The 19,473-nt window shown below is 47.2% G+C and overlaps 1 protein-coding gene across 1 annotated transcript in view; it reads right to left on the bottom strand.

Annotated features, from left to right (window-relative positions):
* Nucleotides 1–19,473, bottom strand: part of IFT140 (intraflagellar transport 140 homolog (Chlamydomonas)) — a 63,203-nt gene that overhangs the window by 38,443 nt on the left and 5,287 nt on the right. The window contains exons 3-14 of the mRNA XM_006901906.1: nucleotides 16,750–16,871; nucleotides 16,498–16,640; nucleotides 15,037–15,212; nucleotides 14,188–14,279; nucleotides 13,951–14,057; nucleotides 7,853–7,998; nucleotides 5,667–5,870; nucleotides 5,481–5,553; nucleotides 4,839–4,930; nucleotides 3,967–4,094; nucleotides 2,087–2,204; nucleotides 1,115–1,245 (exon numbers count right to left, since the gene is read on the bottom strand). Of these exons, the coding sequence (XP_006901968.1) occupies nucleotides 1,115–1,245; nucleotides 2,087–2,204; nucleotides 3,967–4,094; nucleotides 4,839–4,930; nucleotides 5,481–5,553; nucleotides 5,667–5,870; nucleotides 7,853–7,998; nucleotides 13,951–14,057; nucleotides 14,188–14,279; nucleotides 15,037–15,212; nucleotides 16,498–16,640; nucleotides 16,750–16,871 (1,532 nt within the window). The remainder of the gene's footprint in view (nucleotides 1–1,114; nucleotides 1,246–2,086; nucleotides 2,205–3,966; nucleotides 4,095–4,838; nucleotides 4,931–5,480; nucleotides 5,554–5,666; nucleotides 5,871–7,852; nucleotides 7,999–13,950; nucleotides 14,058–14,187; nucleotides 14,280–15,036; nucleotides 15,213–16,497; nucleotides 16,641–16,749; nucleotides 16,872–19,473) is intronic.

The raw sequence follows: 19,473 nt of genomic DNA, 5'->3' as shown, positions 1-19,473 counted from the left end.
CTCCAAAGCAGACTGGACTGTTCTTTTGTCAGAACATGGGCTATTCAGTACTCTTCTCCAACACCACATGAAGGCATACATCCTTAGTCACTGTCCAGCTTTCAAATGCATACCCCGGAAACCAAACCCACTGCCTCCAGTGCATTTCAACTTGCAGAGTCCCTGCAGGACAGTGGAACTGCCCCATAGGATTTTCAGGGCTGTCATGTCCAGAAACAGACTGTCCCATCTTCCTCCCACTGAGAAGCTGCAGAGTCCAAACCATCACAGCGTTTTCAGCACTTAGCAGCCAACTGCTTTAACTGCGCCTATTACTTTATAAAAGAAAAAAAAAATAACAACCCTAACACTCACATTGAATCCATTCTCAATGGAAACAATGCAACAGTCTCCTTCTGTGAAGATGTACATTTCAGACCCACCAGGAGACCGTTCTACCCCATCCTGGTCACTGTGATTCAGAACTGACTTGAAGGCAGTGGGGAGGTTGTACCTAGTATTTGAGGACCAAGTTTCTCCTTGTTTCTCCTGCTTGCAGCCCTGCAGTCCCCACTCCTGTGTTCCAGCTCTGCACCAGCTTGGCTGTGAGTGGGCCCCTGTGAGCATTACTGACACCCCTCTTCCAAGGCCAGGGCAGGATAGACAAAACCCAGGCTTCCTACGACATGGCTTGTTCTGCCTTTGGGTGTTTTTATGCCATAAGTCAAATCATATGCAAATTGTATGTCAAACATTACAAGAGTATAATATCTGTGGATGCTATCTTAGCAGGAATTGGAAAAGCAAAAGAAAGGTCTTTTTTGGTAGGAATTTGGCAGAACCTATAAGAAGACAATGATTTGAGCTCTGTCCTCTGTATTACAGCCTCAACAGCCATGGTCCTCCCCGAAAGGGCTCAAGTGTCTGATGAAGAAATTCTGAATTTTATTGAGACCCAAGCCTCCCTTTGTTCTTGGCTACCCTCACAGGGTCAGTCAGTCTTCTGTGTTTTAAATCACCAGTAGCAGCTCAGGGATTTGGAGCTGGGGCCTGGTTTAGCAACAACCCTCTTGGGAGTCAAGAACTAAGTGACTCTTTCAGAATCGAAGGAAAGCCCTCTCTCGCCCAAGCTCACCTCCTGGTCTCCTGCCTGGTGAAGGAGAGCGATTCTCTCTGGTCAATCTGCCCAGTGCAGAGGTCCAAGATGGTCATCGTGTCCATTTCCACATCATAGAAACAGATCCTGGAGTCAGGGCTGCTATCAGGCTGCGGGGGAGACAGAGGAGCTCAGCAGCACCCAGACCTCAGGACTCAGGCTGTTACCCCCCACAGTCCAGAGGACCACACCACTGTCTGCCTGCCTCTCATAAAGGAACTATTCTGAACTTGATCATGAGCTGTCGTACATTCTATCCAAGTAGCTGAGGGTAATTTCAACAATCTAAGAAGATTCTAGAAAATGGTAATATGACATGATATGTGACGTGATGTTGACTGAAACAAACCAAAGCCAAACCCACTGCCACAGAGACGTTTCCGACTCAAGGCAGCCCTCCTTCGTAGGAGACTACACACCTCCCTCCCTCTCTCCCTCCGAGCAGCTGGTGGATACACACCGCCTACCTTCGGGTTAGCAGCCAGCCACCCGATACACTACACCACCAGGGCTCCTTGAGTGAAACCAGAGAGATTCAAGAGGGCAAGGACTGTACGGCCCCACATCTGTCAGATGTCCACAACAGAGGGGTATGGCCAGTGGGCACTGAGTTTATTGTAATAAAACAAAAAACACTGTAGCCAGCCAGTTGTCACCAACATCAACCCCATGTGTCAGAGCAGAACTGTGTTTCAATGGGTGATTTTTCAGTGATTGCCAGGCCTTTCTTCTGTGGTGCCTCAGGGAAGGAAGGTGAACTGACAACCTAGGGGCCAGGACATCAGGCCACAGAAGCCAGGCATGGTTTTTGAATTATGGAGCAAGGAAAGGCAGTGGACTGGCCTTCCTGAGCATGCAGGGTGTCCCTCCCTTGGCCGAGGGAATGTCCCTCCAGGGTGGCCACCTCCTTCAGGGTGGCCACCTCCTCCAGGGTGGCTGCCCAGCACTCACCTTGACAAGGAGTAGGGTGATCTTGCTCCCGTTGGCATTGCAGCGTAGAGAGGAGATTGCTCCGACGTCAGGAACCAGCTCTGCCAGATTTTTGCAGTTGCAGTGGACTTTGGCTTCTCTGTGGAGGGACAGGGCAGGTAAACTAGCCTAATGCCCAGGTTCTGTGTCAGGGTCCAGGACCTGCCCACAGGGAGCCCAGAGCCTCAAGGCACAGCACATACTGGCTGCCCCAGATGCCACTCGTGACATGTGGACTGTGGCCCAGGCCCTACTCAGACGGCTTGGGGAGGTTTTAAATGCAAAATCCATTGCTGTGAGCAAACAGAAATGCGTGCGCTTTGCCTTTTCATTGCGTATGTGATGGGGATCAAAGTCTGTCGAGCAAATTGGTTCTCCATTCAACCATTTCCACACATTGTAATTCAATTCATGACATTGATTTGATCACCACAACCTAACAGAACTCTTCCCCACGTCCCTCCTGTGTTTCTCATTTCCATTCATTCTTTCCTACCCTTTCCTGCCTTCTGAACTTTAAAAAAAAGTCAAACCTCCTGTCACTGAGTTGATCCACTGGTTTCCAAAGCTGTAAATCTTAAAGGGAAGACATTATCTTTCTCCCATGGAGCTGATGATGGATTTGAACTACGGACACTCTGATTAGCAGCCCAACACCCGGCTTATTTCTCCACCAGTGTGTCTGGGTTTCCTCCCAGGGCATATGCTGTTCTTTTGATCTCCTGCAGGTGATCGTGCTAATGAGCCTGTGTTACCTTAAAGGCCTGTCTGTCATTTGGCTAGCATGCTCTGCTGGTGCAGCCCCCCAGGGGGCTGTACTGCTAACCCACGGCTGGGGGTCTCCAGTGGAACAAATCCACCAGCAGCACCGGGGAGGAAAGATGGGTAGTCTCCTCCTGTAGAGATTTGCAACCTCTGAAATGTCTGGAAAGTCACAAGAGTTGGAACTGACAATCTGAGTTTTACTGTTTGGTTGGAAATTGAGCCACCGTTCCAGGCTTGAAGGGTGACGTAAGGGCCCTGAGCCATCTCCTCCCATTAAGATTTCTAGGCTTGAAACTCGATGGAGGGTCACCACGAGTCAGAACGGGACTGGCTCAATTGCAGCAGAGAGTTTTATATTCTTTGGGTGAAAAGGTGTTTTTTTTTCTTTTACAGAATGAATTCATTTCCAGACTTGATGGGGGACAAAGGGCCAGTGTCTCGGAGGTTCCATCAGTCTCCATAAGAACAATGAGCCTAGTCTTTTTATGACTCTGAGTTGAATATGGGTTCTCATGCCCTCCTTCATCATTCTGTAACAAAAGCAGAACATCACAAGCTCTGCTCTCCCTACATCCTTTCCTCGGTGCCCTCCTCCACCCCTCTGCCCACCCTTGTCAGTGCAAGCTGGAGCTCTTCAGGTCAGGCTGTTTTCCTCTCCATGGCATAAACAATTTACTAAACCCCCTGCAGTGAGTTTGTTTGTAGTTTGTCATAATAAAAAAATACTGTGTGGTTAGCAGCCACTCAAGGAGTCTTTCAAAGTGGTACAAGTAGTTAAATGCTGGACAACCAACAGGGAAAACAGCCTGGAAATCCAAATGAACCCAGGGGCACCTTGGAAAACAGGCTGCGGGGAAAACAGAGATGCAGGGCCGTGAGGTATCAACTTCATGGCAGCAAGCAAGGGGAAGTCTGGTATATTCTAAAAAATGCCACCTAAGTTTATGTAAAATTTTATAGAACATCTAGAAAAGACTCCTCAAAACCCAGTGGAAATGTCCCTAAGAAAACCAGGATTCCACCCCATGTTCACACCACCTCTATTCTCTTGACCAGTTGTCAACAACTTGCGAACTTCCCTCAGATGAAAGCCGCACCTTCGGGAAAGATCAAAGCTCTTGAAGTGTGCCAAGTCTGTCCCGACCACCAGAAAGCTCCCGCAGATGTCCAGGAGGCAGGGGCTGCCCTCAGCCTCCGAGAAGAGCAGCAGCTGCTTAACTGTCCCCTGTGGAGAGGAAGCGGATGGAGACTCAGAACCATGCTCCTCTGGGGAGAGGAAGTGGGTGGAGATCAGACCCCTGCGCCTCCGGGGCAAGGAAGTGATGGGAACCCAGGATGCCATTCCCTTGGGAAAAGGAAGTGGATGAGGACCCGGAACAGGGCACTGCTCCTTTGAGGAAAACGGCCAGGGATCTGGACACCACTTCTGTGGCATTCCCTGTTAAGGAGGCCTGGTGACACGGTGCTTCAGTGCTTGGGGAAAGGCCTGCTGGTCTGCTCCTGTAAAGATGACAGCTTTGCAAACCCTCTGGGCAGGTCTGTTCTTTTCTACAGGGTTGCTGCCAGTCCACATCAACGCAAAGGCTGTGGGGTTTTCTGGTTTTCAAGGAGTTCCTGAGAGCCCTGGTGGCACAGCGGGTTAGGCACTGGGCCATAACTGAAAACCAAGTGGTTCAAACTAGGGGATCTGGGGTAGAAAGATGAGGCAGTTTGCTTCAGTAGACTTCCAGCCTCAGAAACCCTAGAGTAGTTCTGTCCTGTCCTGGAGGGTTGCTGCAAGTCGGCACGAACAGGATTGAGGTTTGGAGCATGATTCCAGGAGATGAGGTCACAGACAGAGCCCAGCCTTGCTGCCCCAGCCCTGTTTAGGATGATCTTGGGGCCGTAGGCATGACATATCCACTCAGGTGGCTCTCTGAGCTCAGCTTGCATTACCCCCACCAAGGCTGTGCTCTCCGAGGTGCCCTACCTGCCACGTCCTCACTTGGACCCGGTTTGGCTCCACCGTGTACACGCTGTCCTCGTGCATGGCCAGCACTGGGGACTCACACAAGAAGGTGCCTACAAAAAAAGGTGGATGTCCCTGGGGGTCACTCACCCGCTCCTGCCCACCACTGTTCTGGCACCACCCAGCAGCTTAATGGGCTGATGTCAGCAGCAGCATCTCTCAGATAGGGCAGTAAGGCAGGGGGGCCCCAGACCAGGGACCACCAAAGCACAGCCAACAACCGGCAACTGGAGACAAGGAGAGGCTCCCATCCTCATTCATGGGGTTCCTTGCTTTACTGTAATCATGTCATAAGACAGACGGAATGCCCAGAAGGGGGCAGAGGGATGTGTCATCTGCAGGACACCAAAGAACTTGAGGAAAAGAATGAGGGCAGGGCTCCAGGCAGAGAGCTGTGTGCTCCTGGTAGTTGCAGGCACATCCCTACCAGCCCTCTTAGGGTACCCAGATTCCCTCCTAGAGCCTCATTAGTATACAAGCCCCCATCCACAGGCCCCTTGGCATGCACAGATTCTTGCCAAGTTCCTGTGAGTGCACAGGCCTGTGTCCTTGTTGGTGCACAAACCCCAACCTGTGTCCCCTCCAATGTGGACCAGCCCCCACCTGCGGTGCGCAGTGAGGTTCCTGAAGGCTCAAAGATTACCACCTGCTTCCCATTCCAGACGGCCACTGCATCCTGCAGGGAAGACAGAGACCAAGAAGGACGTCAGGGGAATGTGTCCCCTGGAATCCTCAGTAAAATGTGTCCCTCTACTGCCTCCGTTCCGCTCTCCCATCAGCCTTCATCACCTTTGTGGCGAAGACTCCACTGATATGCACGTCGGTGCGCAGGCTGTAGGTGGTACTGGACGCCAGGAAGTCCACATGCAGCACGCTGGAGGACAGCTGCACTGCTGCCACCTGCTGGTAGAAGTGCGCAGCCATGGCCTGCTCACTCAGGATGACCACTGCGTTGATGTTGTTCACCGCCAGCAGGCTCTTCCGGGACCCCCACTGCACATGTGGGTGCAAAGAAAGAGGTGTTAGGTGTACTCACAAACAGGAGATCAAGGTGGCCACTGTGCCTTCTGCTCAGAGAGATTTCCGTAAAGGTAACTGGCGAGCATGGGGCTTGGGTAAGGCTGAAAGTCAGCAAACGAGCGGATGACACTCAATGAGAGGCTGGCACAGAGGCTGCAACCACAATGAGACAATTAGTCTGTGGGCCACTCTGGCGGTCCTCGGGTTTGGTAGTTGCAACACGGTCCTTCCCTTGAGAAGGCCTGATGTAGTGTGGTCATTCTCCTGATGGGATTTACAGTTGAAGGGGAGCTCCATGAGTATCTAAAGAAGTCTAGGGGATCTTCAGTCTGCATCTGGCTCCTGGCCTTTATAGTTTCTGCAGGACCTCCGGGCCTGGGATACATCAGTTTCTGCAGCTAGATGCCTGAGACTTGTCAGCCTCTGAACCTGCCTGAGTTATGCCTTTTACATAAATATCTCTTGGTGGTGGTGGTGGTTGTTATGTGCCACCAAGTTGACTACGACTCATAGCGGCCCTGTTCAAAATAGCTCTTAACACTGCTCTATCCTGAGCCAGTCTCACTCTCTGATGCACCTACCCTCATTGCCCCAGTTATTGTGTCAATCCATTTCATCTGGAATCTTCCTCTCCTGTGCTGTTCCTCGACCCATGCAAAGCATATCCTTCTCCAGAGACTGGCCCTCCTGGCTATACACCCATAGTATGTGAGATGGAGTCTCAAAAAGATCTCTTTACAAATTTTAATTTGTAAAAAATATCTCTTTACAAATATATAAATGTAATATGTACTTCCCCCATTGGTTTTGCTTAGTTGCTTTTGCTTCTCTAGAGAACCCAGCCAAAGAGAATGAGCTTAAACTCAGCAATGACTTAAAAAATGACCCAGCACCTGGCACTGTTTACTGCTGCTGTGCATGTGTCACTAGAAGTCTGAACAGGCTGGACAACACCTAACACTAACAATTCCTTAAAGAGGGAAAAGGTCTTTGCCCCTGGAACTGAACTCCCTTCTCTGACACAATCACTGCCAAACGAAGCTCTATAAGGTAAACTATGATCCCCATGACACACTCAGTCCTTAGAACACTCAACCACACAGGATCACAAAGGCAGTACTTTCCCAGGGACAAAGCTCAGAGGGAGTAAAGGAAGGGAGAAGATGGAAGGATGAATGGAAGACAAGAACTACAGAGAATGGGAGGACTGCTGATACAATGTGGGGATTGTAATCAATAGCACAAATCAAATAAGCAGAGCAGTCGAGTGTAATATCAATCTGCTCTGTCAATTTTCATTAAAATCACAACAGAATGTGTAAACAAAAAGTTTTAAAAACAAAGATATCATTTTGACCAAGGTGCACCTGACTCAAACCAAGGCTGCTTATGGGGTTGCCTCATCGGCATGTGAATGCTGGACAATGAAGACTGAGGAACAACTGATACTTTTGAATTGCGGTGCTGGTGAATAATACTGAATAGACTATAGACTGGCAGAAAAACAACCAAGTGCAAGAAGTGCAGCCAGTGTGCTGCTTAGAGGGTGGTGAAGCTTCATCGAATCTGCTTGGGCATGCTATCAGGCTCACCGACTTAAAGGGTCAGTGAAAAAAAGCTGTCCCTCAATGAGATGGACTGGCACAGTGGCCACAACCATGGGGACAAATGGTTGTGAGGATGGCACAAGGCAGGGGGGTGTTGCACATGTGGTCACGGGGAGTGGGAAATGTGCTGTTACATTGTGGGGATTACAGTCAATGCTACAAATCAACAATGTGTGTGAATCACTGACTGGAACACCCACCTGTTCTGTAAACTTTCACTGAACTGACAATAAATAGTGAAACAACACACACACACACACACACACACACACACACACACACACACACACACGGTCTTAGGTTGGATTACTGACAACACAGGCAGAAGGCGCTCCCACAAGGCCTCACCTTAATCTGTTTGATGTTCCCCTTCAGTTCAGTCGGAGTCTGCAGAGCCCACCTGTCCTTCCCCTCTGCCCTGAGGCTGCTTGGGGGACCTGGTGCTTTTCGCCACATGCTGACGCGCCCTCTGTCAGTGCCAGCTGCCAGAAGACCTGTGGATGAGGACAGGGCTCATCTCAACCCAGAGAAAACTGAGGTCAGCAAAGACTCCAGAGAATACTTCTGATCAAAAGAGGGGAAATGTAGAACACCATTTCCAAATATCATGGAATTTAGACTTTCGAAGCCAAGGAGGCTAGTGAACTCTGAAACTATTACATTAAAATAATCTTTCAACCTTAAATAAAAAATATCCCCTGAAGTCTTAAAAGCAAACAGGAGATTAGCTTAACTAGTCAAGAATGCCTGGGGGAGCTCTGGTGGCCTAGTGGCAAGAAGCTGCACTGCAATCTCAGAGGTACATGGTTCGAATCTATCAGATGCTCTGCCGGAGACGGAGGGGCAATCCCCTCCTGTACCAGTCAGATCTGATTTGATGGTACACACAAAACAATAATTAAAAAATAAGTACATAAATAAAAAGAATGCCTGCCTTACCCTGGAGGACATTATGCTGAGTGAAATATCTCAGTCACAAAAGGACTGCATAGTCCCACTGTTGTAGAATAGGACTGACATCATCAGGGTTGGGATGAGACTGAGAAAAATTGGATAAATTATACTGCATTGATAAAGTATACTGCATTGAAACATATGAGGGAAAGAACAGTTTAAAAGTGATATATGATTGGGTATTATGGTTATGACAAGAGTCCAGAATGAAGGTTGCATAGTGGAGTGTACTGGGGAGGGGGGCAGATTGTATGCCAATGAAGAAATTTTTCTTTTACTTTTCAAAGAGAAGAGCAAACTGGGGAGGGGGGGCGGTGGGCAGGGAGAAAAATGCAACAATGAATGAATGGAAATCCCAAAATCTCTGTAAACATTCATTAAAATAAAATAATTTTTTTTAAAATGCCTGCCTTGAACATCATGCTCTTTTACAATCAATGTATGTTGTTGTTATGTGCCTTCAAATCAAATACAATTAATAGTGATGCTTTGAACAACTTTGAGACCTGCACTTGCCCTGTCCTGTGCCATCCTCATGATCTCCAACATGCTCGAGCCCGCTGTTAGTTCCTGTGTCAATCCACCTTGAGGGTCTTCCTCTCTTTTGTCGATCCTCTACTTTTCTTAGCATGTCTCTTTCCAAAGACTGGTCCCTCTTGACAACATGGCCAAAGTATGTGAGATAAAGTACTCTAAGGAGCACCCTGGCTGCATTTCCTCCAAGTCAGACTTGTTCTTCTGGTAGTCTGTGGGATATTCAGTATAATGGGCTTGTGTATGATGGAGATCATGACAACTGCACAGAATAGGATGAGGTTTGGTTCATGGTGTTGCTGTGCATCTTAGCTGGCTTGACAGCACCCTAACAACAACAACAACACGTTGCATGTGGTTATTGTGTTTATGGTGGATGTGCATGTGTATTCATATATATGTTTTTGTCTGTTTCTCTGTGTGTGGTATTGAGACAGGATAGATTCTGCTTTAAAATTTAGAATACAGATTCTGAAAAAGCAGTCCCTGCATTTTGAGCTGAACCAGTCCAGGTACCAGCTTAAAACTTCTGGTTTTACACTTCAGGTTAAGGACACCCTCTCCAAGTCATCACAGGGTCCAGGCACACAACCTACATGAACTTTCAACTCCCTGTCATTGAGTTAGAAGTGACACATAACCAATCCACCAGCATTGATCTTATTTTTTTGCTAACCAATTCCCTTAGCAGGTAGCCTGATTTTTGCTAGGCTGCTTCTTGTTGTTGGTTAGGTGGAGTTGACTCCAAATCACAGTGGCCCTATAGTGGCCTATATGGTGCCCTTTCCTGCACCATCATCACAATCTCCACCTGCCCAAACCTACCAGCTGTGGCGGTCATTGTGTCGAGCTACTTCATTGAGGGTCTTCCTCTCTTTAACTGCTCCTCTATCTTCCCAGCATGACGTCTCCCTCCTTGGAGGGAGACAAGGTTCCTCTTGAAGTTATATGTTGTTGTTGTTGTTATGTGCCATCGAGTCGCTTGCGACTCATAGCGACCCTATGTACAACAGCCCTAAACTGTGCTCTGTCTTGTGCCAATCGCACTGTTTCCAAAACACCCATCCCAATCGCTCCAGTCACTGAATCAATCCACCTCATAGAGGGTCTTCCCCTCCTGTGCTGTCCCTCCACCCTCCCAAGCATGATGTTCTTCTCCAAGGACCGGTCTCTCCTTACAACAGTCCAAAGTATGTTAGACGGAGCCTCAGAATCCTTGCTTCCAGGGAGCCGCCCAGTTTAACCCTCTCCAGGATGAATCTGTTTGTTTTCCTAGAAGTCCATGGTACCCTCAATACTCTTCTCCAGCACCACAGCTCAAAGGCATCAATTCTCCTTCCGTTCTCCTTACTCATTTATATATATAGTCATTTAGTTATATATACCAAGTAAATGAGACAAAGTTTCACCATCCTTGCCTCCAAGGAGCACCCTGATTACACTTCCTTCACGGCAGATTTCTGTCAAGATAGAATATCTCTAGGCTTGTTGTTGCTATGTGCTGCAGGTCGCCTACGATTCATGGCAACCCTAAGTACCACAGCTCTGAAGCCTGTCCTGTCCTCAGCCAGTCGCACTGACTCTGACATACCTACTCCCCAGTTACCCTAGTTACTGTATCAGTCCATCTCATCTGGGGTCTTCCTCTACTGTGCTGTCCCTCCACCCTTCTGAGCATGAAGTCCTTCTCCAAAAACTGGTCTCTCCCAGCCACGTGCCAAAAGTATGTGAGATGGAGTTTTAAAATCCTAGCCTCCGAGGAGATACTTGGTTTCACCCTCTCCAAGACAGACCTATTTGTTTTCTTGGCGGTCCATGATATGTTCAAGACTCTTCTCCAAAACTATAACTCAAATGCATCAATTCTTCTGTCATCCTTAGTCAATGTCCAGCTCTCTGATTCATAGCAAGTGATTGTGAAGACCATGGCCTGGATCAGGCACACCTTAGTCTCTAGACTGACATCTTTGTTTCTCAGTACTCTGGACAGCAGATTTACTTAATGCAATTAATCTTTTTATTTCCTGACTGCTGGTATCAAGGGTGTTGATTGTGGAGCCGAGCAAGCTGTAACTGTTAACCTCAATCTGTTGTCCATCTATCATTGTGCTCACCAACTGGCGCAGTGATGAGAATCTTTGTCTTCTTGATGTTGAGCTTCAATCCATATTGAAGACTACAGTCCTTGACCTTCTGCAGCAAGCGTCTCAGGTCTTCCTCAGTTTCAGCAAGCAAGAGTGTGTCATCTACATAATGTAGGTTGTTGATGAGTCTTCTTCCAATTCTGATGTTACATTCCTCCTCATAAAGCCCAGCCTCCTGAGTGATCTGTTCTGCACATACATTGAAAAGGTATGGACACAGGACACATCTCTGATGTACTCCTGTCCTGATTTTGAATCATGCAGTGTTTCCCTGCTCTGTTCCAAGTACAGGTTTTGCATAAACACAATCAAGTGTTCTGGGATCCCCATTCTCTTCAAGGTTGACCACAATTTGTTGTGATCATGCAGTCAAATGCCTTTGCATAGTCGTTTCTGGATAATCTTCAGCAGGATTTTGCTTGCATGTGATTTGGGTGATATTGTATGATAACTTGCACACTCTGTTGAGTCATCTTTTTGTAAAATCAGAATAAGTATGGATCTCTTCCAGGCAGTTTGCCAGGTAGTTGTCCTCCAGATTTCTTGGCACAACCTCATGAGCATAGCCAGGGAAGCATCTGTTTATTGAAATATGTCAATTGGTATTCCATCAATTCCTGGGGCTTTATTTTTTGCCAAGTCCTTCAAAACAGCCTGAACTTCCTTCTTCATCATCATTGCTCTTGATCTTATGTTATTTCTTGAATTCTTCTGTGTCAGGCAGTTTTTGGTACATTGACTCTGTATATTCCTTCCATCTTCTTTTTTTTTAATGTATTTTTTCCTTTTTTCCCTTCTTCTTTTAATAATCATTCAATATTCTTCCCAGACTTACTTCCTTAAAACTTAGCCTGAAGCTAAACCTGTTCAAATCAGCATCTCGTGTCTAAGGAATGACCTCAAACAAGCAGTAAATCTACCTATGTTGTTGTTAGCCCTATTGGCCCAGTGGTGAGGACTTTCTGTTTTCTTGATGTTGAGATCCAATCCATATTGAAGGCTGAAGTCTTTGATCGCCTGCAGCAAATTATTCAAATCCTCTTCTGTGACGCAGAATCACAAAACTGTGCTCCACATTGTGTGCGCACCACCCCATAATAACTGAGTCTCTTGGCATCATGTGGCCCAGAAGCCTCCATAATGGGATCCATTCTGAAAGACCAGTTGCTCAAGCCCCCAATTTATCATAACTATTCTATGCTGGCAAGTTACCAGAACTCACCACCTCCTCTCATAAGTAAACATGGTATAATTTCCCATTTCACTCACTTTACTATTCTTACAAAGAGAAGAACCCTAAAATTGACAGGGGAGTCCTAAAATAGTATGTGTGGTGTGTATGTATATGGTGTAGATGAGGGAGAGGTATATGTGTGGAGAGTGTGTGATGGGTTTGTGGGGTGGTGATTTGTACATGTACAGTTGTATGTGGAGTGTATGATGTGTATGTATATGGTGCGTGAGGTCTATGGGATATGGGTGTGATATGAGTGGTAATAATGAGTGGTCTGTATATATGGGAAAAGTGTCTGGTGTATGATTTTGTGCAGAGTGTATTTATGTATTGGGTGTGAATGTGTAATCTGTGAAGTATATGTATACTGCACATGTGTGTGTGTGTGTGTAGTGGTGTGGTGTGTGGTATGTGGCGAGTGGATGTATATATGTACCAGGAGTGTGTGTGTGGCTGTGTGGTGTACAATGTGGACGATGGATGTATGTATTTATGAGGAGTGTGTGTGGTGGGTGGTGGGTGGATTTATGTAGGTATAAAGAGTGTGTATGGTGTGTGGATACATGTATGTATGTATGAGGAGTGTGTGTGGTGGGTGGATGCATGTATGTATAAGGAGCGTGTATGTGGTGTGTGGTGTGCAGATATGTATGTATGAGGAGTGTGGTGTGTGGATGTATGCATGTATGAGGAGTGTGTGTGGTGGGTGGTGGGTGGATGCATGCCTGTATTAGGAGTGTGTGTGTGGTGTGTGGATGTATGCATGTATGATGAGTGTGTGTGTGTGGCTGTGTGGTGTTCGGTGTGCAGATGGATACATGTATGTGAAGTGTTATGTTGAGTTGCTTTTGTCATCTCCCCATGCCCTGGGGGAGCCGGACCTTGTCCACCTGGCTCTCTGCTGCCCCCCAGTGCTTGAACCACAGTGAGCCGATCTACTGAAAACAAAACCGAACCCTCATGCTGTAGATTTGGACTCATAGTGGCCCCATGTGACAGGGTAGAAGAGCACTTGATGGCATTTTTTAGTAATGATGCCAGGTGCAGATTACTGGGCCTTTCTGCCAGGCCGGCTGGGTGGGTCAACTGTTGAGGACAAGCTGTCTGCACCGCCTGGCCTCTCACATGCTAGTGTTAGCACGGGCTCAACAGCTGCCTGTTTTCCCTGCCCTTTGTGAGGGTGTGCATTTGTATGCACGCACGTGTCTTTATGTGCTCATGTTCACACTTGTGCACACGTGCACTTGTAGGGAGATGTGCGTTTTTGTCTGTGTGCATGCACAAATGTTTCATGTATGTACCTGTGGGGGTTCAGGGGTGTGTGGACTTGTGCATGAAGTGCATACTTCTCATATTGTATTTCTGGAGGACTTCGGGAGGGACTGGTGGCCAAGTGCATACACTCGCCGACCACACACAAGGCCAGATCCATAGCCTGCATGTGGAGGACAATGCTTTCCTGCCAGTTCTGGGCCTCCATGGACTTGACTTGTGCTGCTGTCACCACACTTGCCCTGCAGCCCTGGTCCACCCCATGCAGCTGGCTCCAATTCCCTTGCCAGCCAGCAAGGAAGGCTCACCTTTGCCTCTGCAGTAGGAGACACAGTTAATATTCTCTCCATTCTCAAAGCCAAACTTCACATCTGGACTCAGCACATAGTTCTCGCCTTGTTCCGAGTCCCAAAATCTACTCAGTAAGAAGGGGCAGAGGAGGGCTGGTGAGAGCACACTTCAACTCAGAAGGCGTCATCTGCCTGTGGGATGAGACTACAACCACCAGGAAAAACGACCACCCTCAACCGAGAAGCCTGGCTCACCTGAGCACAGCCTCACCAATGGCTGTCACCAGCAGGCTGCCCTCGATCAGGGCAACATCCGCCTGGCAGCCTGTCTTCCCACTGAGCTTGACCTGCAGGAGAGGCGCAGGCTGAGGAGGCGCTGGATGCTGGTAGTGAATGCATTTTGAAGCATCTAGACTCCAAGTTCCATGGCTGCCCCTATGAGGTGGAGGGGTCTCCAGGAACCTGTGGCTTTGGGACCCTGCTACTGGGGGGGGCTGTACATGTCCCCCAAAAAAGACATGTTGAAGTCCCTGTGCATGCAACTCTGTGTGGGATAGGATCTGTCTCTGCAGACTCTGTGAGTTAAACTAATGTGAAGTCACCCTGCAGCAGGGTGGCCTAGTGCCACTGAATGGGTTCCTTATAAAGAGGAGACGACACACAGACACCACGGAGGGTGCCGCATGACCCTGGAGGCAGAGACAAGGACGAAGAGTCTACAGCCAAGGATTTCAGGCAACCATTGAACAGAGAAGAAAAAGTGATACCCTCCCCCAGAGCAGCAGAGGGAGTGTGCACAGCTTGCTGCCACCCTGATTTCAGACTGCAGTCCCTGGAACTTTCCAGAGCACACTCATCCATTGTCTCAGCCTCCATTTGTGTCCTGATAGCAGAGGGGTTAAAGTTGCTAAATGAATAGTCAGTAGTTTGGACCCTCCAGCAAAGTGAGGCAGTCTGCTTCTGTAAAGATTTAGAGCCTCGGAAACACGTTGGGGTGGTTCTGTTCTGTCTACAGGGCTGCTGTGAACCGGAACAATGAGGCAAAAGTGGACAAGGATTGTGGTCCTCAGTGGCAGTGCCCTGGGCCCACCTGTCCTCACCCACCTTTATGAGTTCTTTGGCTTCACCCTCGGGTGTCACTGTGTACAGGGAGAGAACCAGGGTCTCTGTCACCACCAACAGCGCCTCTCGCTTCTCGATGTAGAAGAGTGATTGCACGGGGCTGTCCATGGATGCCACTCGGGCCGTCTTGCCCTTCTCATCCACATAGTGCACAGTCCCTGCAGGACAAAGTGGGGCATGATGTGGGGGGCAGCTCCCTGAGCCATTCCATGTCTCAATTCTTATTAGGATTGTAGAATAAGAGCCCTGTTAGTGATCACTTGGTGGGTACCAGGTGATCACAGTAGGATTGAAAAGGGCACCTTGATGTCTCTGTCAGAACAAAGTAATGTAGCTTTCTGAATACCAGGTACAAACACATAACAGCTGGGCTCCTGGGTAACCCCAACATACTGTGGGGCCCTGCTGGAACAGTGATTCAGTGTCTGGTTGCTAACTGAAAGGTCAGCGGTTTGAGTCACTAAATTCGATAGGAGAGATCTGATGATCTGCTTCCACAAAGCTATCCTGTGGGGAGCCTGTGGGCAGTTCTACTCAGCGCTCTGGAGCCACCTTGCGGAGGAACAGACTGGACAGCAATGGAAAACTATTTAGGGGCAGCAGGCTTTTGCGAGGCCAGACATGGCTGTCGCTTGCTGCTGGCTCACTTCTTTTTTTTTTTTTACAATATTTTTTTTAAATTTTTGTTTTATTATTTTGTGTGTGTGTGTGTGTGTGTGTGTGTGTGTGTGTATTGTCAAATCAGATCTGACTGGTACAGGAGGAGATTGTTCCTCCTTCTCCAGCAGAGCATCTGGTGGATTTGAACCACTGGCTCACTTCTGTTCACTCAGTTGCTCTTCTGTAACACCCACTAGGGTACTCTTAGGGTTTGGGGACACTGGAGGAGTCTTAAACGGAGGCATAAGCCCCTAAGCCTCCCACTGCATGGTGCTGAGCCTCAAGGTTACCCTGCCGCTGCCTGGGGTTTGACTTTGTAAGTAAGCCTTTCGTAAACTTTGTCATAAACCTGGAGTTGCCACACTTGTTCTTCTATTTATTGGTCTCCCCTATATTTGGAGGCAAATTTAGTGTTACTTGTCTCTAAACTGGTCAGGGCATTCTGATGGTGCAGTGTGTTATACGTTGGGCTGCTAATTCAAAGGTTGCTAGTATGAATCCAACGGCCACTCTATATGGCACTCATTAGGAAGTCTCTTCCCATAGAGATTCACAGCCTGGGAAATCCTGTGGGGGTCACCTCCTCTCTCCTGCAGGGTCTCTGTGAGTTGAAACTGACTTGAGTGCAGCTGGGTGGGGCTTCCAGTTTGGCCAGTGCCCAGGCAAACAACAACAGCTAGTTTACCATTCTACAGCCATGTGTTCTTTTTAGCTGAAAGGTCATTACCAGGGACCTCTACAGTCCCGACATCCCGTCCTCATGACGTGGGGTGGGTTTCTCACCATCTATCAAGCTGACAAAGAAGGACAGTCCCTCCTGAGGGCCCATCTTCAGGAAGCTCCCGAAGCCACTCTTCCTCCAGTTGAACATGTCCAGCGCCTTCTCGTCACCACTCACAGCAGCTTTGGCCAACTGCACCAGGTCCCTAAAAGTAAAAGAGTGCCATATGGTGTGATAGGCATACGGGAAAGGGCTGGGAGTGCAGACTGGCTGCATGCAGCCCCTCTGCTGTGGCACATGACACCGACACTTACTCGCCAGGTGGAGGCAGCCGAAAGATGCAGTGCGTCAGGTGCTTTCTGTACTCGTGTTTCAGCAAGGGTGTCCCTTGAACTCGGCCTCTCTGGTCCAACCTCCATAACAGCAGGGCACCGAGCTGCAGAGACCCAACAGCAAGCGTGAGGTGGGGCCAAGCAAGATAGAATGCAAGAGACTGCAGGTAGGGGAGAGAATGAGTGAGTGAGGACTGATCAGGAAGGCAGGACACAATACGGGGTGACCATCATGGCATGACCAGCAAAGGAAGATAAGGAGAGAAGTGCAGGAGAGTCACAGGCAACAAAGGTACATACTATCACGTGCATAATCCTTCACTATCAGTGTCAGGGCTGGAATTGTGTCCCCCAAAATACACATATGTAATGACAAAATGTGGAAGCTATGTAACAACCCCCAATGTCCAATGAGCTGATAAACTAGATAGTTGTGAAAAGATTAAAGGTGGAACCCAGCATCCCTTAATTCCATCATAATAAGAGAAGCTTCCCTACGATGTGACTTGTAAGATAAAAGAGGGAAGGAATATGGTTCAAATCCACCAGATGCTCCACTGGAGAAGGCACGGCCTTCTGTGCTGGGCAGTTCGTTGACACCAATGAAGGCCAGGATGCATGGGGATCTTGAAGCAAAACCTGGTCTACAGATGCTAAAGAAAACAAGAGCCTTCCTCTGGAACCAAAAGGGAGAGAAAGAGAAAGACAGAGAGAAGAATGGAGGGAGAGAAAGAGAGAAAAAATCTTCCTCCAGAGCCGGCATCCTGACTTTGGACTTCTAGCCTCATAAACTGTGAGAAATGAAATTCTGTTAAAGCCATCTACCTGTGGTATCTGTTACAGCAGTAACTAATTATGATAGGGATTGAATTGCATCCCCAAAAGGCACATGTTGATTTTACTAGTCTATTATTCTCGGTGTTTATATTGTAACTCCTTACCCCTGTTATGGTGGCAGGATTAGAGCAGGTAAACAATGATATGAATCTCTACTTAGTCAGCACAGATGTGACTCACTAATGATCAAAGATCAGACGGGCTGTGGGATGACATCAGGGACATCATACATAAAGAAAGATCATTAAAAACACAGGAAAGAAATAAAAATACCAAAACGGACATCAGCAGAAACAAAACCGGCTCGACTATGGAGAGAAGCTAAAGCAAAAGGAAGAAATGAAAAAGAAATACTGTTCAAAAAAGGATTTTAAAGACAAAGACAAAGCTAAGAAATGTAATAAAATATGCAGAAAGTGGTGGCTCTGGTGGTCTAGTGGCAAGAACCTGTGCTGCAATCCTGAAGGTGAGCAGTTCGAATCCACCAGATGCTCCACTGGAGAAGGCAAGGCAATCTCCTCCTGTGCCAGTTGGAACCGATTTGATAGAATACAACAAGTAAAAAAAAAAATAATAATAAATAAATCTGAGAGCTGAAGTTAGAAAAACAAAGGGAATATTTCATTCAACATTTCTCAAGGAAAGAATTGAAGGGGGGAAATCAAGTCTTCAGTTGTAATACTGAAAATCCTATGGGCAAAATATTGAATAATGCAGGAATAATCCAAAGATGACACAAGGAACACACAGCCACTGTACCAGAAAGAATTGCTTGACACTGAAACATTCAGGAAGTGTCCTATGGTCAAGAGGCAATGGCATTGAAGAAAGAAGCCCAAACTGCACTGAGACCAGCAAAATACAGGGCCCTAGGAATTGAGGAATGTAAGTTGAGGCATTTTAACAAATAGAGCAGCTCTCGATGTGCTCACTCATCTGTACCATGAAATTTGGAAGACAGGGTCCACCCACTGGAGGAGATTTAAATTTATGCATACTCCAAAAAAGGTAACCTAAACAGAATGCAAAAATCATCAACCAGTATCATTAATATCACACTCAAGTAAAATCTTCCTGAAGATTATTTAAAATTGCCTGGAACAGCACAATGTCAGACAACCACCAAAAATTCAAATTGGATTCAGAAAAAGCTGTGGCACAAAGGATATCATTGCTGATGTCCGGTGGATCTTAGCTGAAAGCAGAGAAAACCAGAAAGATGTTTAATTTTAATTTTGTTGACTCTGTAAAGGCATTCAACTGTGTGAATCATAATAAATTGTGGATAACATTGCAAAGACTAGGAACTCTAGAACACTTAATTGTGCTTATATGAAATCTGTACATAGAAAAGGCAGTTGTTCAAATAGAACTAAGGGTGATTTAAAATCAGAAAAATGTGCATGAGGGTTGTATCCTTTCTCCATATCTATTAAATCTGAATGCTGAGCTAATAATGCAGAAGTTGGACTATATAAATAAAAATCTGGCATCAGAATTGGAGGAAGACTCATTAACATACATTAGGCAGATGACACAACCTTGCTTTTACAGAAAGTGAAAGAAAATTACTTAAGAAAATTAAAGACTACAGGCTTTAATGTGGATTAGACTTCAAAATTAAGAAAACAAAATCTTAAAAATAAAAAGAAACCAAAACCTTGATTGTTGTTGTTGTTGTTGTTATGTGCCGTCGAGTCGCTTGCGACTCATAGCGACCCTATGTACAACAGCCGTAAACCCTGCTCTATCCTGTGCCAACCTCACTGCCTCTGACACATCCATCCCAATTACCCCAGTCACTGAATCAATCCACCTCATAGAGGGTCTTCCCCTCCTGCGCTGTCCCTCCACTCTGCCCAGCATGAT

The sequence above is a fragment of the Elephantulus edwardii genome, unplaced genomic scaffold (genome assembly GCF_000299155.1).
Source record: "Elephantulus edwardii isolate Elephantulus edwardi_28Jun2011 unplaced genomic scaffold, EleEdw1.0 scaffold00350, whole genome shotgun sequence".
Classification (NCBI taxonomy): Eukaryota; Metazoa; Chordata; class Mammalia; order Macroscelidea; family Macroscelididae; genus Elephantulus; species Elephantulus edwardii.
Note: the sequence above shows the minus strand (reverse complement) of the source record. Positions and strands in the feature narration are given on the sequence as shown.